This window comes from Anopheles ziemanni, chromosome X (genome assembly GCF_943734765.1).
Source record: "Anopheles ziemanni chromosome X, idAnoZiCoDA_A2_x.2, whole genome shotgun sequence".
NCBI classification, from domain to species: domain Eukaryota; kingdom Metazoa; phylum Arthropoda; class Insecta; order Diptera; family Culicidae; genus Anopheles; species Anopheles ziemanni.
In genome coordinates this window covers 5,711,911-5,733,644 of record NC_080707.1, presented here as the reverse complement: position 1 = coordinate 5,733,644, position 21,734 = coordinate 5,711,911, and the positions used below count along the sequence as shown (strand labels likewise).

At 45.1% G+C, this 21,734-nt stretch overlaps 3 protein-coding genes across 6 annotated transcripts; 2 read left to right on the top strand and 1 right to left on the bottom strand.

Annotated features, from left to right (window-relative positions):
* The first annotated feature begins 83 nt into the window (after window positions 1-83).
* Window positions 84-8,771, top strand: LOC131291458 (chloride intracellular channel exc-4). 3 transcript variants are annotated; one of them, XM_058320673.1, is made up of 8 exons: window positions 84-225; window positions 1,223-1,358; window positions 4,127-4,228; window positions 5,629-5,793; window positions 5,879-6,121; window positions 6,446-6,556; window positions 7,059-7,076; window positions 7,738-8,771. In XM_058320673.1, the coding sequence occupies exons 2-8, from the start codon at window positions 1,287-1,289 to the stop codon at window positions 7,816-7,818; spliced, it is 792 nt and encodes a 263-aa protein (XP_058176656.1). In that variant the 5' UTR covers window positions 84-225; window positions 1,223-1,286; the 3' UTR covers window positions 7,819-8,771. The 3 variants fall into 3 exon arrangements, with proteins under 3 accessions (XP_058176656.1, XP_058176655.1, XP_058176657.1); XM_058320672.1 differs by having other exon boundaries at window positions 120-377; XM_058320674.1 differs by lacking the exon at window positions 7,059-7,076 and having other exon boundaries at window positions 120-377.
* A 160-nt stretch (window positions 8,772-8,931) lies between these two features.
* LOC131290629 (mitochondrial coenzyme A diphosphatase NUDT8) lies at window positions 8,932-9,662 on the bottom strand. Its single transcript, XM_058319792.1, has 2 exons — window positions 9,428-9,662; window positions 8,932-9,371 (listed from the first exon to the last, which is right to left on the bottom strand). Exons 1-2 carry the CDS (start codon window positions 9,660-9,662, stop codon window positions 8,932-8,934), a joined length of 675 nt encoding a protein of 224 aa, XP_058175775.1.
* A 5,784-nt stretch (window positions 9,663-15,446) lies between these two features.
* LOC131291390 (heat shock protein beta-1) lies at window positions 15,447-21,235 on the top strand. Of its 2 annotated transcripts, XM_058320595.1 has the most exons (4): window positions 15,447-15,625; window positions 17,438-17,464; window positions 20,722-20,803; window positions 20,900-21,235. In XM_058320595.1, exons 1-4 carry the CDS (start codon window positions 15,447-15,449, stop codon window positions 21,194-21,196), a joined length of 585 nt encoding a protein of 194 aa, XP_058176578.1. In that variant the 3' UTR covers window positions 21,197-21,235. The 2 variants fall into 2 exon arrangements, with proteins under 2 accessions (XP_058176578.1, XP_058176579.1); XM_058320596.1 differs by lacking the exon at window positions 17,438-17,464.
* The last annotated feature ends 499 nt before the right edge of the window (window positions 21,236-21,734 follow it).

Here is a 21,734-nt window from a genome sequence, read left to right as displayed (position 1 = left end):
TTCTGCCATAAATAACTGACAACCGTCGTTTCAAAATTGAGGTGGTGCGGTACCCTGCTGCAGGGCTCCCAGCCATACGTGCGGCTCATTCCGAAGCTTCCGGAACTGTCATACCTCGGTGCCGCTGAAGGGTGACCGTTTGTTCAGAGAAAAGGGAAAGGATTACCTTGTCCGCTGTCGTTTGCTATTCGCTGTACGGTTGCGATCGACACGGCGTGCATAGAGGTAGAGTTGCTTGGTGAAGTTTTGCGCCCTCAGCGCACCATTTAATTGCGTACGACACTTGAAAGGCAGAAGGTTGTGTTTGCTGGTGCCGCTGCTGCTACCAATCTCAAGAGCGTTTGCTTTCGATTTTTGCGATCCAGCAGTCCCGTCCGGTTAGTTTTTTTTTCGAGTGCTGCATTCGTTTTTATCGGTTTTGTTTTTTGAATTGTCCATTGTTGGTCGCCTGCATTTGTGCCGAATGGGCACTGCCGTCGCGGCCAAAAGATTTGGTTTGTTGTTTGGCATCGGGATCGGTGCCTCCGGCCGCCCAAAACCGTAGGGGCTCCGTCTTCCGGGCGCCGCCATCATAGTTAAATTCCAGCACCCAATACCACAGCGCCCGGTGGTGTTGGTGGTGCATACACAAAACAGCGCTTTGCTGCCGAAACCCTGGGTGCTTTCGTAGTGAGTGAAGAAATTGATCACGCAAGCGGAAAGTGTTGCTAAAGTGCATTTTGGGCTCGTTGAACTGGAAACATCGTTGGGCAGATTGTTTTGAAACAAAACGCTGTAGCTCTGTGTGTACATGTTTGTTTTTTTTCGGGTGGGAGGGTTTGTAGCTTCGAAGCGAAGCAGACGGCACAACAAAGATTAGTCATTTATCAAACGGCGGCAGCAGGAGGGTTTTTGTTTCAATGATCCGTGCCTTCCAGTGCGAAATGGTGGTGCATCTGCATACATCATAAATCTCACACAGCTTTACCTTTATTTCCCCCTCCTCTTATCCGAGTTGTTAGTGTAGTTAAAATAAAGCTGCAAAAGGAAAATAATAAAAAAAAACATTGGTGCATTTCACCTTCCGTTTGCCGCACCCCCCAATAGGTGAAAGCGAAAAAAAGCCAAGTGGAGAAAGTGAACGAAACAGAAAAAAAATCTAAAAAAAATCACTAGTGGACGCCTTTTTGTTAAAGCGCATCAATCAATCAACATCGACTAACATCAAACATTCTCCGTTCAGCCACTACTACTGCTTCGAGGGATTTTACATAAAACACAAAACAGAAAAATAAAAACATCTCACGATGTCGGACGAGAGCCAAGATAATGGATCCAGCAGGAACGGGTCGGTGCCAGAAATAGAACTGATTATAAAGGTAAGTAATTGACAAGCTATGGAAAAACACTTTAACCGATCCCGCTGCCCGTGGACCGCGATATTTGGCAACTACTCAACCGTTCACTTTACAGTTTAGGCATGCCGCTGTTACCAACATTTGTAGGCGATCAGTTTGATACCCCAAAATTATGTTGGAAGTTCGCGTGTCATAGCGCTTGCTGAACGTTGGCTGACGATCACGGTGTTCGCTTACGTAACTGGTTCTGTTAAACACTTTCTAGCAGATTTTTAAACCAGATTTGTTGTTGTTGAATAATTGTGCTTCTACACCCTTCCATCCAGCTTGGAAGTGAATAGAACATCGCATCGGATTTCATCGTTAAGTTTGCTTACATTTCTCTGAAGGATTTTGTTCCTGAACCGATCGGTTAAACGTTTCATTATGATAGAATTGTTTAAACTGATTGAAACTTAGTATGCGTTGATGACTGTGGATTGACAACGGCGGTAGATGAAAGGCTAGCGAGTAGTTTAACAAAGCTAGACCGAGCCTATCTGAGTAAACAAACGGCAATGCTGCATATCTTCAAGAGCCTGCTTTGTTCCTGGTAGAAGAAACCTTCGGGTTTTCCTGCTCGACACTTGATGTAGCCCACCAGCACAGGACGAGCATAGCGCGTGGGTTACATATTTTCTTCGAAATGTTTTACTATCCGCATACGTGCAGGAAATCACAATTATGCACAACTGCGAGACATTGTGGTATGCTGCTCGGTTTCCATTCTATTGCCATACTTTATGCTTTACCGGTTTCTAATAGGCAATGCGGTGGACAACTTTCGAGGCCCGCACATGAAATTTGAACAAGAATTTGAATTAAAATTTGGTTTTCGGTTAGAGTTGAACGAATAAAATTTAGCTATCGTTTCATTACTTGTAAGCATTTCCAATTGAAACATTGTTAAGGTCGATTTATCGGTCGATTTAAAAGTTTCACAAGATTTGACCGTTTTGCGCATTCCTTGGACATTGGAATTCAACTCACAAACACATGCGCTTCATATCGTGAGCCATCAGCCAAGATAATTCCCTCCCTCCCTTCCCCATCCTTGCCCCACCGTGTTGCCTTCGACACAGCAATTCACTCCAATTAAAATTGCTTTTTAAGTACTCCCCGGGCACCGCCCAGGGTGGAGTTTTGTTCTTTATATCTGAGCGGAGCCCAAATGTGTAACATCGCAGCGTCTTATCTTATCGTCCACGCTGTACTTGTTCTCAATAAGTTCATTACAGCGCTCTTGAACAGGCTCGTGCAACGACGACGACGAAGCCGGTCGAGACACGTCCTCATGGAAACACGTCCTCTTTGTGATGTCGCGAGGGAGAGGGAGAGGCAGAGAGTAAAAAAGAAAAGGGCAGCCACGAATTTACAACCGAAGACATTGTGGCTGTTGTATGCTTCGCTTATCGAAACCTGGCAAACAGCCGAATAAACGGCGATGGAAGCAAACAGAGGAGAAGACATGGGCAAATGGCTCCGGCGCGCCAACCCAGGCCCCCGGGGTCGCCCAGGTGGGGTTGGCGGGCTGTAAAATATGCCGCGTCCACCGCCAAGCACAAAGCATATACCCTAAGCGCGCACACGTACGTAGCTGGGCGGGCGGAGATTTAACGCCGCGACAAGAGCAGCCTGTGCGGTGTCCATCACCAATACCAGTGACTCATGAAACTATCCAGCCGATGTGACCGCGGCCACCCCCGCGCGGGCCGCCGCCATGTCATCCGGGCAAATTGGTAAATTGTGTGATAAGTGCACCTCTGGCTCACGTTGTAAAAGGGAACATGTCTCTCCCGCCGTTACGACGATCGTGGCGGCCGTCGTAGTCGTGTGTACAACTGATCAAACACAAGGTTACTGTGGGCGCACCAAGGGCTGAGAGGTACTGCATAAAAAAAAGATACTTGCATAAGTATACGTTAAAAACATGGATTCGTATTTACGTAGGGCAACAGAGGGTGAAATAGCCATCATAAACCGTAAAGAAAATTAAAAAAAAAAACAACGCATGACGAGAAACGTGCGAAATTGGTATTTTTTCGATCAGTCACACTAACTACTTCATTTGCAAACTCATCCTACAAGGTGATAGGGACGTACTATAACTTATGTTGTGGAAGGAATAAAAATAAACCTTTTCTTCAGGTAATTGGTTCTGTGCTACGATTTGCTTAAATATGTCTAGCGATTAGAATCAGTAAACATTGTTTTCTCTTTTCAAGCAGACGATTGTAAGGTCAAAATGATGAAAACTTATTTTAGCTATTTCACCCTGCGAGATAACGCCCCGTACCACCCTACGATACTGTCGAGGGAAGTAACAAGAATAAAAACTTCCACGAAAAAAAGGCACCAGTGCCGTGATGATGTCATCTGTGCCGATGCCTGCTAGACGGTTTTCCAATGCGATTTTAGCCTCCCTCGCGCACCACGTTCCTCCTGCTTCCTCAGCCCCACTCAAAGTTGGTGCTCGATCGCTTCACTGGATGTACGTTTGCCACAAGCGGATGATGAGCCCCAGTGGATTGCGATTGTGGGAAAAAAAGGCCACCTTTAAATATGCCAACTCTCACGCGCTCGGTCAGCGCACAACGTATGCTTCTCCAAGGTTTCTCGACCGTCGAAATATCTATCGCTTTGCAACCAGAAATTGGCCCACCGCTTTGCCACCGAGTTTTTCCCTGCTATATTGTAATGGTTTTGTTTGTTTCCCATTTTTCTTTCTCGGTACGGGTTTACCCTTGCAGGCATCGACGATTGATGGAAGACGGAAGGGGGCATGTCTGTTCTGCCAGGAGTACTTCATGGATCTGTATCTGCTAGCTGAGCTGAAGACTATCAGTCTGAAGGTGAGTCAATGGCGCTCTCGGTTTCGGACCTACGCGTCTTGCATGGTGGTATCAGGGCCACGCAGGGTATGGAGATCTCAAATATCCGAAACCTATTGCTTGTTTTATTGTAATTAAATCGTAAATACGACCATTGTACTTTTGAAGTACACATCGGACAACAGTCATGTAAATACAAAAACAACACCACGAGACAATCTTCTCTATCCCTGGAAGCATCTTTTAGCTATAGTTCTTTCAGGAGCGCGAAACTGCGCCTAGGCAGCGCCGGGTGGATGCTATTTTAAAATTCATCGGCAGTGAATCAACCTTCATATGATATCATCCGTCTCCACTCGAAGTGTCACTCGAGCCTGGAGAGCTGGCGGGGCGGTAAAGAAAACTCATTTCCTGCACACCCTCCACCCCCGGCGGGCGGCCTGGTCCGCCTTTCGCCCACCATTGACGTATTTTAAAGACACACGGAATCGTGTGCACCCCGTGGCTGTGTAATAGCTAACTATGATGTAATCGGGGTGGTGATGAGCGTACATGCACCCGGTAGCGGTCAGCAGCAGCAAAAACGGCCGCAGTCCCTAGTGGGTTTAAGGCAGTCGGATGTTTGTAATAGCGCGAGCCATTCGCCAGCACCGTTTTTCTTACGTTTACGCCAAAAAGACGATTTCGTGTACGCACGAATCGAACCGTTCGCGCCAACGGCACCAACATCTTAAATGAAACGGAAGGGCAGCGGGTGCAGTTAAAACGCGCGAGCGAGAGAGAGAGAGAAGGCGGAGGAACTTGAAAGACACGGAGTAAACAAACCTCCGCCGAATGTATTTGCAGAGTCAACAGCAAAGGCCGTTCAATAATAAATAAATTAAACAATCTACACACGCGGAAGGTTGGTTCGCGGGTACTAGCGAACACAGCAAACGCTGCGCTCCATAGGCCGAAAAAGAGTAAAATTGGAAGAAAAAAAAACACCTTATAGTACACATTTCATGCTTCACGGCCATCTAGCTCTCCCACCCACCCACACGCTAGGTGAAGGTTTTTGGCATTTCCTGTTTTATTTTGTTTTTCGCGTCCGTTTGTTCGGAACCAATAATAGCTTGTTTTATGGACAGTGCAGTCATGCAGTTTTATGTACTGATATGGTGGGTTTATAAAGACTCGTTCGTTTATCTCAATTTGCCCCGCGCGGCGAATCACGCTCACTTGCCGACGATTAGCTTTTTTCGGTGGTAAAACAGACAAGCTAGTAACTGTGGTTATGATTTACAGCTGTACTTTCCATTGCAGGTAGTTTTGATGCTACACCGAGAGGGGTACTGTGTGATCGTTTTGGGGTTTTTATTTCGCTATTACTTACGCTATTACGTTTACTTTTTTTTATTTTGTACGCGCCTGTTCGACAGGTGACGACAGTATGCATGCAGAAACCTCCGCCCGATTTTCGCACCAACTTTGAGGCTACCCACCCTCCAATTCTGATAGACAACGGGCTCGCCATACTGGAGAACGAGAAGATTGAGCGACACATCATGAAGTCGGTGCCGGGCGGGTACAACCTGTTCGTGCAGGTATGGATCCTAGATCATTAAGACATATTTAACAGGTGTATACTTAATTGTTCTTTTCTACCTTCCACCCAACCAACAAAACCAGGACAAGGAGGTCGCAACGCTCATAGAGAATCTGTATTCGAAGCTCAAGCTGATGCTGGTGAAAAAGGACGAGAACAAAAACAATGCCCTGTTGGTGCATCTGAAAAAGATCAACGACCATCTGGCGGCCAGGGGCACCCGCTTCCTGACCGGTGACACGATGTGTTGCTTCGACTGCGAGCTGATGCCGCGCCTGCAGCACATCAGAGTGGCCGGCAAATATTTCGTGGATTTCGATATACCAGTAAGCATCCGAGTCCGAAATGAACAGACGGGCTGCCCCGTATGGCTCTATACAGCAGCTTCTTGACTATTTACCCACGATCACCAAAGATAAATTTTACATTGTAAACTGTTCCAGTGTTTTTTTTATTAATGTTATTTTACTATTCTATGTGGAACATATTCGATTCTTTGTTTTTAATAAGATCAGTTTAAGGTGAAGTGGGTAAATAAGCGAGATATTCTTAGGGATATTGTTTTAATGAGTACTTTACACTTACTGGACACATAGTTGGGGGAATTTTTTTCCCCGAACCGAACCTTAACATATTTCCTATTATTGCAGAAACATTTAACGGCATTGTGGCGGTACATGTACCATATGTATCAGTTGGACGCGTTTACGCAGTCTTGTCCCGCCGACCAGGATATCATCAATCACTACAAACTGCAACAGGTACGCTATGCGGGTGAAATGTTTTCATTTTTTGCTGCTTAACAAATCTGGATATCCCATAAAACGCGTTTCAAAGCGTATCCTACCCTTAGTTACCATCTACTCCAGAACCATACCATCTATCCATTACCCTTCCATTGCCTGAACCGTAGAACCGCAAATCATCCTGCAAAAGGGGGCATCCTATTTCCCAGCTAGAACACAAAAAAAAAATCATTCCTTTAAATAATGTAATTCTATCTATTTGTATCCCGTTTCTTGTGTTTCGGCTCATGTCGGCTAATCCATGGACGATCGTACCCACTCACAACCTCCTCTGTTTATTCATAATACACCCCCTGTCGGTCAATAACACACTCATGCGCGTGCCGATGATCTATCTTATCCGCCATCCGATGTCCACTGGATAACGGGGGTTGGTGGTGCTATCGGTACGCCGCGTTACCCTTACGGATGTGATTAATTACGCGCCCTGCCCGTTCTCGTAACGACGGTTACGTAGGCAAAAGGTGACATAAAGGTATGTTGCTTGTTTTACTAGTTGTCGTTTGTCCTCCTCAGTGTGTTTGAAATATTTTCGTATGGTTATGTTTTACGTCACGTTTTGGGCTTTTCGGAGTGTCCCTATTCTTCTTACGATACTGCACCTTTTCTCCTTGTTAATTGTAATTATTCTGACTTTTTTTTATGTAGAGTTCAACCAGTTTGGAAGATTGTGGTACATTTTTCTCAGTTAATCTCCGTACATGAGAAAGAATGTTATGGCACATAACTTTTAATAAGAACGCATTAATAATTGATTTCGTTTTTGTTTAGCTACTTCAATGTGAGCGTATGTAAAATAACTAGGAAACGGAATTATCTTTCCTCTAACAAAGGTTCCATTTTCTGTACAATATACTAACTCTAGCACAATGTCGAATTCCTTTGTTGTAAAAAATCTACATTACTCACATTTTCATTTAAATCAGACTACTGTAACACTAGTATTTTTTTAATTAGCTCAACCTTCGCCCCTTTTAAATATAACAACCATCGTGATTAGCATAATTTAACCTTCTACCACTATTAGAATAACCTGGAGTATTATTTGTTACGTACATAATATTTCCCTTTTAGTAGCACGGTACAATGAGCTGAGAATGTTTCATCGTTCTACGGTTTCCTTCAATTACTTACAGATGCTGAAAATGAAAAAGCATGAGGAGCTGGAAACGCCGACGTTCACTACATCGATTCCGGTTGATTTAAATGAGCACTAAATGGGCAGGCATATATCGAGCGAAGGAGGAATGAAGATTTAAAACAATCGCAACTTTGCAGTACGAAATAGGCATTATGAATAGTTTTAGACGAATGATTCCAAAGTCTAATCTACAGCAATGCATTGGGTGAATTTTAAACCACGAAAGCTGAAGCGAATTCAAGCGGAAAGCATCATTACTATCAAGCACACTTTAGCCTTTTTTTCATGATCATAATCTGAGCCCTGACGCATTGCTACATTCGGAATTGGTTTGCATCATTCGTGTAAAGCTTGGGAGTACTGCGTTCAGAGAACATCTTCCAGTGTATTTGGAATCAAAATGAAACGAATGAATTCTGAATATTAGACATGTACGTTTTCTTTCACATTTTCAAATTATATTAGGTAGAAATCTAGTGGTGGTAGCAAACAGTTTGCTATGCGTCCAAAAACCGTAACGGTGAACTTTATACGATCAAATGAAAAGCCTTGCATAAAACGCCAGCAACGAAACGAACTATTTTCTACAACAATAAAACATTATAAGCAAATCTAAATCATAGTAGAAGCAACACTGAAAAGGGAAATAGCAATGTACATTAAAAGAGTTAATATTAAGTTGCATCCTGCCTTTCGTTTGCATACTACGTGTTACTTACTTTCCATTTCGTGGAAGGCAATTTCTTTATCTGAACTACCCGTTTTCCTATTGCTATTACCGCCGACCATAACTCATATAAGAATTCGTAAAGAACACTCTGTTGTTATCGTTGTAATTTAGAAGGTGATGAACGGTGAATACGGCCACGATACCCACAAGTTTATCAGCGGCAGCAGTATAGTGAGAAGTAGTACTTCTTTCTGTTTTGTTTTTAATCTTTCTATTTTTAGCTATACCTTTATATTTACCGGCACCTTATACAACTTGCTTATGAATAAAAATGAATTAATCGAATGGATCACGGCGAATATGGACCAGTTGTATTTAATCCTTGAATGAATTTCATTCGTCCGCATCACGCCTCGTAGATATAAAAATACAATAACATTTGTTGAATAAACAACAGGAAGAGCCCAAGGTTGGTTGTGGTAACAATAATAATTTCTTGTTGTAATCAATTACTCTAAATCATGTTTTAACAATATTTGTTTTTGGTTCAAACTTTTTTAAAAATGGCAAGCGACTAGTGTAGGCACCTGGCAAAAGCGCAGTAAGAAACATATGAGTAATCATAGCGGTAATTCCCCAAACATTTTCCGTTTCATGGAGGAAAACCGGCATGCTGTAATTTGAGCGGAACTGTGTGTGTCTGCGATTTTCTGGCTTGGCCAGCATCTCAATTGGAATGGTAAACACTTTCGCGACTTCCTCTGAGCTAGGCTTCAGTTTGTCGAAAGAATAGTCCGTAACGCTCGCGATGACCGGTGTAATAGATGGGCCGGCATAAGGCACTATTGTTTTACCGCATCCCCACACATGTACCTGTTCCTTTGGTATGCCCGTTTCTTCTGCAAACTCTCGCACCGCGCACTCTTCGTAATCTCGGTCCGTGTCATCCTTCATGCCGCCTGAAAGAAGGTAGGAGTTGCATAAGTGATAGGCTAGAAAAGCTGACAAAACGTACCTGGAAAGGAAACCTGGCCACGATGACTACGCATGTTGCTTGACCGCAATGTGTACAGCAAGCTGACTTTATCATCTACCAGACAAACAGGGATAAGTATAGCGGCTTCTTTCGAAACTGTCTGCTTACTCAAACGAATCCTTGGCAGGGCTTGAAAGCGGGAAAGCATTTCCCGTTGTGTGTGAGCGTTGCTAAGCAGCGATGGATGGAGTAACTCGGAAGCCTTCTTGATCATCTCTTTTGGATGAAATGAAATGTAAAACATCGTATATGAAATGAAACGCGTTGGAGAAATTGTTTCTCATAATAATAATACCTTAAAAAACATCGGCAGTCAATAAGCGAAGATGTTCTACACTTCTCTTGTGTAATGCGGTAACCGAAATCTTTGTCAAGAATTCTGTATAGTTATGTTGCAAATAGTTTGACGGCATATTTACGTTCGGTGTATGTTTATGCCAGCTGTACCAAGGTATATGTATCAAATGTGGGTAAAATTCAACAATAAAATATGTTTTTCGTACGAAGCGGAAATCCCCAAATTACAAGAATAGAAGAAGCCTCGAAGAAAGTACTTCATTGTTGGAGCCGTATTGACTTATTTGGAATGGTTTGTTACTGTTAATCTTACAGGAACTGCATCATTTTCCTGACAATTACCTTGATTGAAAACGGCCTTTCAATGGGTATTCCTTTTTCCTAGAAACTTTGGCAGAAATGAATAGTAACTGTCATTTCTTTTGACAAGCTTCATTTGTGATTTGATGCATGCTTATCTGTGGCGGTAAACTGATAGTTTTTAGAAGAATCTTTGAACACTATCATTTTCGTTCTGATCCCCAGTAATCATCGTTTGGAAATGGAAAAAGCAACAGCGCACGAGGCTAACGTACCGAGCAGATCTTATTTTGCTCGAAAATTGGAAATGAAACGCCTGAAGGAGGCCGAGGCCAAAGCAAAACAGCAAAGGTAAGTTGAATAAAACAAATCTACTGGTAAGATTGCAAAATGCGGCGATATAAAAAATCATTTACTTTAAGTAATGTACAGGACGAATCGGAAAAAACGGAAGTCGAAAAGGCTCCGAAGCCTATCTCAGGGCAGCGTAGGCTGCACGAAAAAATCAAACAACTTGAGCTCTTGAAGGAACAACAAGCAGCCTCCCAAACTGAAGGAGATAAAATCACCGAAGGAAAGGAACAGCTAAGGTACGGCATGTATGGTTTTATAACCCCATAATGTTAATAACTAAACCATTCGATTCACAGCATGACCCGCTGCATCGTTGCGTCTGAACATGCTTTACTGGTTCATGGACGATGCATTCCAGATCCTATCGACACCATTGCAAAAGCGACATTTGTCCCGAGCGTGAAGGCAGTATTAAAGAGCTATGTAAATAAAGTGTATCGTCTGCAGGCGTTTGCTTGGCCGCACATCATGGATGGAAATTCGTTGGTGTGCGTCAGTGCATCAAGAACCGGGAAAACGTATTCCATCCTTCCTGCTTTATGCTCGAGACTGATTGTAAGTGCGAATAATAGATGACGTATAACGCATGTAATATAAAATAACGTTTTCATCTTGTACTTATAGTTGAATTTGCAAAACTGGCTCGTCCCCCCGGGCGAAGGTCCGGTCGGCATTGTTATTTGCTATTCTTCCGAGGAGGTGTTGAGGGTTGGTAGAATCTGTAAGAAAATGTTAAATCCTAAAGAAGATGGTAGGATGCGAGTAGTAATGGCCTTTGATCTTAACAGAGTGCATACTTTTATGGTAAGTTATCTACCATATGTACTTTTATACCATTTATTTCTAGTTGTCGTCAGTGATATAGCAAAAATGCTATCTTCTCGTACAGGGATTGCTGTTAAACGGGTGTGCCCTTCTGGTAGCGACTGCTCCTGTCTACAAGGCAATCTACGACCTCACTGATGGTGAAGTGTTCCTACGCGAGCGTGTTCGGGTAATTGCGATCGACAATTTCGAGCGGATACATGTCGCTTGCTCCTCGGAGCTGGAGGCGTTGAGAACACACTGGGAAAGTCCCAATCTTCAGATGATCGTAACGTCTACCACCTGGCATCCGCAGCTGGCCACTTTCCTTGGTAGAAACAAAAACACAATCATATGCATAGGCTCGTACCTGGAGGCAGCGTTGTATGGCAAAGTAAAGTTTCAGGTAGAGCGTCAACGCGATTGTGCCGAAAAGATGCGCACACTGGTCCAGTACCTCCAGAAGCACGACTACCGCACGCAACGCACGATTGTCCTCACTAGAAACGCCGTGAATCTAACATCGATCGTGAAAGGCTTTCAGCAGCACGCCATCGTTTTTCTGGTGTGCAGCGACAGCAGCAGCATCGACCGAAACGATGGCTTCCGGGACTGGGATAACCGTACGCCGGGCAACATTCCAGTACTCATCTGTCTCGATGAGCTGCTTGCTGATTTAAAAGTCTCCAAGGCGCAGCACATCGTGCACTACTCGATGCCGTCGACTTGGAAAATGTTTACAAAACGGTTTGCTGTGTCGTTTGATTTTTACCAATCTACCTATCTGAAGCCAAAGGAATGGCCCTCATCACTGGTGCTGCTGGACGAAATCGACAACGACCTGCTTCTAAAGTTGGTCGACTTACTGCAGTATTATAGTTTAGAAAGTGCCAATGAGCTATCAACGCTGGCGCAGGTACGTGAACGGTTTTTGCAATTGAGATTAGAGCTAACGATTATTTTTCCTCGATTTTCACAGGTTCTTCGTAGCGAAAACGCCGTCAAGGGCAGTGGTTCTGCATTGTGCCCGCAGCTCCTGTCCTTAGGGGCTTGTCGTATATACCGAATGTGCCACAATCGGCATGTTGCCGTGGAGCACGATCTGCAGCACACGCTGCCAACTAGGGGGGTCGTTCTTTTGAGAGTGATTAAGATGGTCTCTCCGGTGCATTTCCGCTGTTGGATCACTGACAGTGATTCGAATGGGTGAGTATCGATTGAAATACGTAGGCAATGGTTTCTTCTCGGTTCGCTGAAGTTGTGTTTTTAATTCTTTATCCTAGAGATTTTACTAAAATTACCGTTGACTCGGACATCGTGCAACGCACTCCCGCTTTCGGCGAGTCAATGGATCTGAGTATCGATGTGCGTATTGCCGGCGTTGTGCCGTCCAATAATGATGAGGATTGGAACAAGTATTCGATTCAGCACGCGCAACAGTTGGTCAAGGACTACTCAGACAAAGACAACTGCTACATCTACGGGAATGTTCTGTTGACGCTGCATGACATGATCTGGGTCGATGAGCTTTTTTTGGTTGAGGATAAAAAAGGCGAGGAAAGGTCGTTCGTACCGACGGCATTTACAGCATCCATCATCTCCAAAAACTACGGTGCACGGAATAAGAAATCCTTCGAACTTATTAAACAGTTCATACAGCACGGTAAAGCGGACGGAAAGCAGGCATATGAACCAGATTCGCCAAATGGGACGGATGCTGATAATCCGAGTGAACAACGCATTACGGAGCTGGCACTTTCGTCGGAGTCACCATCCGAGCCAAAAACGGTCAGTCCGGACCACTCACTTGTGTCAATGTTGCCGCAGGTACCCGATAGTGTGTCCTCGGCTTGCTCTTTTGAAGAAATGGCACCCTTACCGGACCACGAGCAGTGCAGCTCCGATAAATTGGAAACTGGCCAATGCTACCAAGTAGGCTTAGGAGCATATTTTGGGCCAAACAAATTTTATATCTTCATCCTAAAAAAGTAAGTAAAAAACTCATGTCTTTGGTACGTTTGGGCAATTTTTCGTATGTAAAGGACGTCTACTATGGAAATCGTATTACACAAATGCCCTTGATCATGATATGTTTTTCTTTCTTTTTCGTTACAGTGCACTGAAAATAAACAAAAGCATTAAAGAGTACCTTTCTAACAATCCTATCAAGCCTCTTAGAGACACTAAAGTTGGGGTGTTCTGTTTGGTTCGCTATGGTCACGGGTTTAAACGAGGCGAAATAATTGAAATTACCAGTGAAAAGACACGTGTATTTTTGCTAGATTATGGTAACACGATTAGTTGTCAGCATGAGTCATTGTTCGAGATGCCGACGCATCTGTTGCGAAATTTCTCGTTTGCGGTAAGTATTGTAATGCTATTTTGGTTTATCTGTTTTGCTTATTCTTCGTTCTTATATCTCCCCAGGCCATCGAGGCAACTTTTGCCTATATTATACCTCCAAAAGGAAGCAGCTGGACTGACGATGAGAGCCGTCAAATATACCGCAAGGTGCTAGATAAAGGCAATAGTAACCCCACCAGGTTAGATGCGCACGTGCGTGGAATATTTCCTGCACGCCGTGAAGCTGGTCCTGCTCACCATCAGTACAAGGTGGTTCTTACTAGCTGCGATTCCAATGACTTATTTGAAATAGTCGGTGAGTTACTTGATCATGATCTGGTCTTGTTCGATCATGTAGCGTTCCGACAGGACTGTACTGTAGGCAGTGATGATGAAAAAGATTATGTGAAGAGATTTGGGCCGATCAGCATGGATCATGCAAAAAAGAACCCAGTGGCTACCGTAAAAGACTTACGACCTGAAAAATCCGATACATCTGAGCTGCAAAAAACCACCGCTGCCAAGAAGGAACCATCTCTAACACCATCGGCGGTGGTTAAAGGTGGGGTCCTACAGCAGCAACGATGTTATCGATACCCAATGACCCAATGGTTTCAAGATGACCATTCGGTCACACTATACGTCACCGCACCTGACGTGACCAATCTTGACTTTGCCGTGTCCACCAAAAAGGTGCAGCTGAAGTTCGTCAGCAACGGCGATCGTTACGTGCTACGGCTGCACCTTTTCGGTGTGATCGACGCACAAAACGCCAAGTATGAGTTCCGTGGTCTTTCGATCATTTTACGCCTGCCAAAGCTGGTCGGGAGCAACATTCACTGGCCCGCTCTGCTAAAGCACCAAACAAAAATATGTTGGCTCAAGAAAGCGGCACCGCACGATGATACAGAATCGGAGTCTGCTTCCGAGCCCGAGGAAGGTTGGAGAAATTTACCTTCGGTCGAACAAGACGATAACTCACAGGACGATTATGAATCTGAATGCGATGAATACACATAATCATGTGGAATGTGAAATGTGAAATGTGATTTGATTTGTTTCGAATTTGATGTGGAATAAAAAATGAACTTATTTTGTTATAAATACGGTTTCTCAACTTTGTAATGACAATCCGGTTCGGTCGAAGAACTACAGAATTAAATCAGCAGCTAATTTGTATTCCAAGAATTTGTAACTGTAGCAATGTTTTTTACTAAACGGAAACGGAAGAGAACTGGCATCATGTACTTTAAACGCATTTGACAGCTCAAACGTCGCTTTGCGTTCAAGGTTGTTTGAACGTAGCACAGCTTCATCGAAAAACCTTTGGTGCGGGATTTCCGATTCCGATTTCGATAATTTGCGTCGATACTGTTGCGAATTACCGGAAGTTTGATAGTTTACTTGATCTCTATCACCGGAAACGTTGGCGTCGTCCCCGGGGGAACGCACTGGGAAGGCGGAAAGTGTTGCATATCGGCGGTTTTTAAACCAGATGTCACTGTGCCGCTTCCCGAACCTTCAGCGAGGTGCGCTAGGAGTGGGTTGTGTCAACCGTTTCCTGCAACCTAATAAAAACTGTCACATCCAGTGCGAAGGGTCAGTTGCTCAGTGTTGTTCTTCGCAGACGTTCCGTTGTGTGTCCGCTGTGCGGTTAGCTAAGAGTTAATCTTTCGACTAAAGCTCGGCTGTTTGGTGCCGTTGCCAGTGTACTATAATAAGAACCCGTTCCGAGCGTCAGTCCGTTTTTCGGCCAAGGCAAATCGAATCGTTTGACAAGGCATCCCTTGCCATCTGCCCTCCGCCCATCCCCGATTTTGTTTGTTGTGCACCGGACGTGCCGGACCAATCCCAACTGTTGAATCCGAAGGCCCCCGACACTTGCGTGTATCACAGTACAATGGCTGAGAATGCAAACAAACGCAACATCCCAATCAAACTCGGCGACTTCAGCGTTATCGATACCGAATTCTCCAGCATTCGCGAGCGGTTCGACTCGGAGATGAAGAAAATGGAGGAGGAAATGGCCCGCTTCCGCTCGGATTTGATGAACCGCGAGTCCAACTTCTTCGAATCCACGTCCAGGTGAGTGCGGATAACCACCCTCCCCCCTGCCCCGCTTAGGTCCGTCTGATTCGATTCTTTCTCCTGGGGGGTGTGTGTGTGCATTTTCCCCCGTTTTTTTTTTCCTTGCCAATCCGCCGCCCGTCGGCGGATTGTTTTCCTTCTTTTGGCCTATAAACACATGCCCACCCGTGTGGGTGTGCGTAGAACGGTATCGGCGAAGGAAAAGGTCACAAAGTTGGCACAACATTTTGGGCTCCTGATGATTGCCCTTTTTGCCCGAGGGTGGTGCGTGTGTGCGTAGCGTGACCGAAACCGTCCGATGTGTCTCGCGCCCACCCTCCCGGCTGGCGTAAGGCACCCTTTTTCCCCCGTTTTTATTTTTCTTCTTTTCCTCCCGGCGAGGGAAAAAGACATTTCGTTTCGTTCCCGGCCCATTCGCTGTGCTTGGAAAGCGAATCCCTCCCTCCCGCGCTGGCCGCGCGTCTCGCCATATTTTAAATGAATATCACCCCGCGCGTCGCTTCCGTTCTCCGGGGGCCGATTCCCTTTTTCCCGATTCGGAGTTAGAAAAGCAGCCAAAGGCAGCGCTCGGTTCGTAAATCATTCTAAAAATAACATGCATGCTTCAGCCCCGCGTGTGCTTACGCCCGAGAATGGACCAATGTGTCGGAGGGAAGCGATTCCCATTTTCATCCATATACAACGGCGCCATAGGGATGTGTGTAGGTAGCGAATCGTGTAGTGTACGTGGGTTGCCTGCACCGCCCAGCAGACTCGTAAGGAAAAATGCGCTGGGACCAGCGTAGGAACCCCGTGAGTCACCAGCGCGGTCGCGGCCAATGGGCACCTTGCAATTGGAAACCCAAGGGCGCCACCGCGACGTCTCACACGCTCGCAGACTCGACTTATGGCTTAAGAGCGCGCGCACACACAATCACACGCTTCCGTGGCAGATATATTAATAGACGGTGAGGCGCGGGTATGCAGAGAAAATATGAACTTGCATGTAATATTCTTATTCTTGGTTGGAAACCGTCTAGAAGGAGCCATACCTCTAGGCTCTCTCCGTTGTGGCGAACGTTCGCGCGAACCTTCGCGGAAAACAAGGGAACCGGGAAATCCGACCGATAACGAAAACTGCGTCACCCAGCCAATTTCGAAAATAGTACATCCTGATCGTGAGCAACTCCCTCGCGTTATTATGGCTTTACATGTATATTGTAATAATTGCGCAATAAATTTCCCTAGGCGCGCCGGTAACAAAGGTTGTAAGTACGTACGGAAAAAAAAAAAAACATATCATGATCTCCCAATGGACCATACACACACAACACACACTCACACACATTATAACAATTCCAAGCATTTACATAACCCACGACGAGCAACTGATTGCACAACATTCCGGCCATTCGTAGTATTCTCTTTCCTTTTTTTTTAATATTTTTAAAAAACACCAAATAGTTATAGTACCCGATTCAACTAACGATCTACTACTACTTTCTTCCCTTTTTCCTGCTTCTCCGTGTGTCGCGTCGTTTCCGCTGTCTTCGACGTGCGATATTATTGTGCACATGATGTACGATTGTTGCTGTACAAAAAAAAAAAAAAAACAACAAAATAAAAACAAACGAAAACGATCTTTCTAACTCTCCCCCCCCAACCCCCCTGTACCCCGTTCCTGCTGCATTCCTCAACCTGCAACGCAACCGAAACACTAAAAAAACCCTGCTCCGCGCCTGCTCCGCTTTCCCGCGCGCCTCCGACTGTGTGCGTGTGTGTGTTGCGTGGACATTTTCCTAATCGAATACGGTCACCACGTAGCTTCTCCTCAAAGAAGGTCGCTACCTCGTCCAGGTATTTACGAGATATTAAAAAAAAAAAACACCAATTGCTCAAAATCATCATCCCCAGAAGCGACCACTATTTTTTAAACAGTAACACCCATGTTTCGACCCATCTTTACCGTAGCTGAAACGTCACCCTATTTTAGTAACGTTTTTCCTTTCCATGTATCTTTGTTTGGCATGTTTCTTTCGTTCGGAACCCATTTGCACTCGGCATGTGAAATGTTTCATCCTCGCCATTTGAATGCCCTATGACTTTTTTTTTTTAATTTCCCGTCAAATGTAACGGTACATTCAAGATCGGATTTGAAGTGTGGTAACATTTTCCGGTTAGTAAGAGTAGATTTCGTTTTATTTTTGTGGGTGTTCTAATCTGCCGTGCTGTTGTTGTCGTTTGCTCCGTTTGGTTTTACGGCCCATCGGCAGGCAAGCTGACCGGAGCGAGTGTTTGGGGCATATGGCCTTAGTTGCCTGTCCTTAATCCACAGAGGTCTACATCACCAGAGTAGCTGGCGAAGGCCCAGGAAGCTGGATTCAACAGCCGTACTGGTGTAAATCCTCGCAGACGAAGAAGAAGAAGAAGAAGACCGGAGCGAGTGTGTTTCTGTTGTTGGTGTGCTGTTAGAAATCGTCCGTTTGTCGATTAGTAAAGGTCAGCATGGTTCATTTCAAGGTACGAAACACTCTTCGCTCGCCAGCACGTAACCTACTATTTGTTTCAGGGTATTTGTGTTTGCTGATAATCAGATTCATCTGTGCAATTCTTTTGCAGTAGGATGGATTATACTGAACGGTTTAGTTCGACGAAGCCTCTGCTCTGGTTCGATATAATTTGACGGTTCACCATGTGCAACAATGCAATCCCCTTGGTGTTTTTGTTTGTTCGGACCGCTTACGCAAATTCGAGATGTTTTCTTACGTCTTCAGGCTGAAGCTAAAAGTATCTAGCTTCTGTGCCGGTGTTTGGCCGCACCAGATTCGGATAAACCCCAGGCACATCTGGCTTCCATTACGCCAGCCTAGCGCCCGTCAGGCGGGGCGTCGATCACGATAAGCTTCCGAGGACGGTTGCATGCGAGCTGGCGAAACGGAAGGAAATTGCTGTAAACACGCCAGCTTGTGTTGGAGTTGGAGTTGGAAGTTAAAGCGATGGTGGACCAAAACAAAGGCACAACCACCGGCCGCCGTCGTCGTACAAATCAAACATTCGGATGCCGGACACGGGTGACGCGGGGGCGGATGAACGGCCGATGATGTCATCGTTCGCTGGTTCCGTCACTGGAAGAGATTCTCTATTCCGAATGGCACGCGCGGTGTCGTGTGTGGGTGCCACCGAGGGCACCGCGTAGTATCGCTGATGGCGGAACAGCTAGCTAGCCCCCGGTGCCGTTGCCTTATTTGTCGCTGGTAGCGCGCGCGCTGTTATTGCTTTTCCGAAACCGATTCACCTTCTTTTTCGTTCCATTTGTGGTAACTCGCCCCTAGTGCAGGAGGGCCTCCGGTGGTGGTCGACCCAGCATTACATCGGCCGATGACTGAACGCGGCTCCCCGTCCCGGTAGCCTAAGGGTGTTGCGTGCTCGATCGGCCTCTTGGCGTTGGTGTTAGAAAAAAAAACCAACCTCACTCATTCCAATGCCATTTCCCCAATGTCCTACCCGGGTCCGTCCGATGCTTGCGTAAATATTGACGTGCCAGCAGTGTGTCGAGAAGCGGCGGCAGTGGATGTTGTTGATGATGATGATGTGTGCACTTGTTGTTCGGGAGCTGTTAAAAACTACACAGCACGGGAACAGAAAAAAAAAAACGCGTACGGGTGTACACGTCACTCCCGTTGCATTTTCAAATCGGTAAAGTAAATAACGCCTATTGCGCGTTGTCGATCGTTGTCGATCTTGCTGGCATCCATTCTAGCACCGCCACATTGTTGGCGTGTGCGCGTTTTGGGCGCTTCAAAAGAAAAAAAGCGACACCACCTTGAATCAAACTCACGGTTTCTTTCCTTTCATGGTCTAGGATCACCATCATTAACCTTCAACCGATGCCGTATGCCGGTTTACATCGCGTTTTGTGTTGGTGTTTGCCCGAAGGTTGACTGTCCACAAGCCGTAGGTTTGAATTGGTTTTGAAGTACAATCATTAACAGTAACATCTGAACAAAATGATGGTATACTTTTGAGTGTTTTAATTAGGGCCTTTTATCTGCCTTCCTTGGAGCCAATAGTTGCATACTTCCATGTTACTTTATGGACAACTAAAAAACTGCAATCGGTAGGACAAGAAACAAATCGATAGACTAATTCGAAGCACACCTCTTTTGTTGAAACAACACGTTTCTCAACTCTCTTCCGGTTTATGTCTTACTTTCTGATCTTATAAAAGAAAAAGAATGAAGGTCGGTCAGAAAACTTCATTCTCTAATGAAGCTGTTTGTTTTTCTCTTTCGATTAAAAGAGTTTTGTCCTTCAATTTTTTTTATGTTAAATTTCTTGCCAACAGATTATGTGAGATGGCCAAATAAAAAAAGGCTCGAGGTAAAAATTACTACAAAAGGCACGTTTCCTTTGCCCAACACTTTTGCGGTTTAGGATTAAAATTAAAAAATTGTAATGAAGAGCAGAAAAAAGTTATTAATCGAGTTAAACATAGCGATCATTTTCATAGCAAAGAAAGCATTAGTTTTGATTGTTCGATTGAACCAACCAAAATTTGTTCTCTTTGCAATAGATCTGAAGCATTCAGGAATTACATTTGTGCTAAACCCGGGATTATAAAAGAATTTGTACGGACGTGAACGTTTCGGTTGTTCTGAAGAAAATAAAGCAAAAATTTGTTTCTAACATTTAGTTCGTTGAAATGAAACTAGTTTTAATTTGGTTCCGTATGACATTTCTTTTAATCATATTGTTAATAGTATACTTGACTTAGGTAGTTTCGGTGAAAAATATATTTGCTAGATAAATTTCGCATGTGGAGTGGAATAAGTGCATGTAACATTTTCCATTTGCTAAAAAGGCAAACCCATCGGTTCGCCCGGTTGTTATCTTTCTATCTTCTGGGGTCGTCGTTTCGTTATCGCCTAGCATCGAACATCTTTTCCTTTTTCTGTTGACATTTCTAGTCTGTGTTCGCTAATTCCGTTTTATCCATCCCGTTTTGTTTCGCCTTTAGCGATCGAAGCGCTTTTCGCTAGGGTTTCTTCTGAAACGATTACTGGCGAGTGCAGTGAGACTAATGGCTTTGTTGTTGTATCCATTTTTAGCTCCACGACATCCAACGCCGGTAGCTCACTGAAGCAACCGCAGGCGCAAAGTGCGTCCGATATTAGCTCGCCACTGATTCAGGTAACGTATAGCTGTAAGGCACTGGAACTACCGGCCATCGGTAGTTCTATTTTGTGTTGTCGCATTTATTAATGGATTCCCTTTTTTTCCTTGTAGGAGGATGGCGACAACAAAGTACTCAAGCTGCGCTTCGACGTTAGTCAGTACGCGCCGGAGGAGATCGTGGTCAAAACGGTGGACAACAAGCTGCTGGTGCACGCGACGCACGAGGAGAAGACCGACACCAAGTCGGTGTACAGGGAATACAACCGGGAGTTCCTGCTGCCAAAGGGATGCAACCCGGAGCTGATCAAGTCGTCGCTGAGCAAGGACGGTGTGCTGACGGTGGACGCCCCGCTGCCGCCCCAGGCCCTCACCGCCGGCGAGACGATGATCCCGATCGCGCACAACTAATGGCCCGCATCCACCCTTCGCTCGTCCCGGCAGCTGCTAGGCCCAACCGGCAAACCCACACATCAGTGCTATTCAATGTGACAGGCAGCTGGTTGTTGTTCAGATCAGATTCTGTACCGCTTTTAGCCAAACCGGCAGCAGCGACCCCTCTGCGATCGTTGATCGTCGGCGTCCGAGGTCGTGTCGCTTGAGTGTTACACCGTATACCCTTCTTTCCGTTGTAGTTTTATGGCGCGGTTTTTCCCTTCACGCCTGCAGCTATTCGCTAGCGTACCTCCACTTCATCCCGTTTACTTCATTCGATATGCCCCGTGCTCGGAGCTGTTCTTTTGGTGGATCAAACCTAGAACATAAGGGTAGATGAATTATTTTACTTACTGAAATCGCATTTTTATTTAATTGATTTTACGAAACACTCACGCGTTGAAGAGGGGCAAATATATAGTAGTAGTACAAACAGCTTGTTTACAAGTACGATCATCAGCCGGGGGAGGTAGGCGGACCGATGGGAGTATGAATTAATCTATGAGCTGGTACA

Bases quoted from the DNA above. Each gene is read 5' to 3' on its own strand.
- LOC131291458 (XM_058320673.1), top strand. From the start codon at position 1,287: ATGTCGGACGAGAGCCAAGATAATGGATCCAGCAGGAACGGGTCGGTG. The intron at 5,794-5,878 runs GTATGGATCCTA...CAACAAAACCAG, and splicing joins GGTACAACCTGTTCGTGCAG to GACAAGGAGGTCGCAACGCT. The intron at 6,122-6,445 runs GTAAGCATCCGA...CTATTATTGCAG, and splicing joins TCGTGGATTTCGATATACCA to AAACATTTAACGGCATTGTG.
- LOC131290629 (XM_058319792.1), bottom strand. From the start codon at position 9,662: ATGATCAAGAAGGCTTCCGAGTTACTCCATCCATCGCTGCTTAGCAAC. The intron at 9,372-9,427 runs GTACGTTTTGTC...ACCTTCTTTCAG, and splicing joins TGGCCAGGTTTCCTTTCCAG to GCGGCATGAAGGATGACACG.
- LOC131291390 (XM_058320595.1), top strand. From the start codon at position 15,447: ATGGCTGAGAATGCAAACAAACGCAACATCCCAATCAAACTCGGCGAC. The intron at 15,626-17,437 runs GTCCAGGTGAGT...GTCACCACGTAG, and splicing joins TCCAACTTCTTCGAATCCAC to CTTCTCCTCAAAGAAGGTCG. The intron at 17,465-20,721 runs GTCCAGGTATTT...ATCCATTTTTAG, and splicing joins TCAAAGAAGGTCGCTACCTC to CTCCACGACATCCAACGCCG.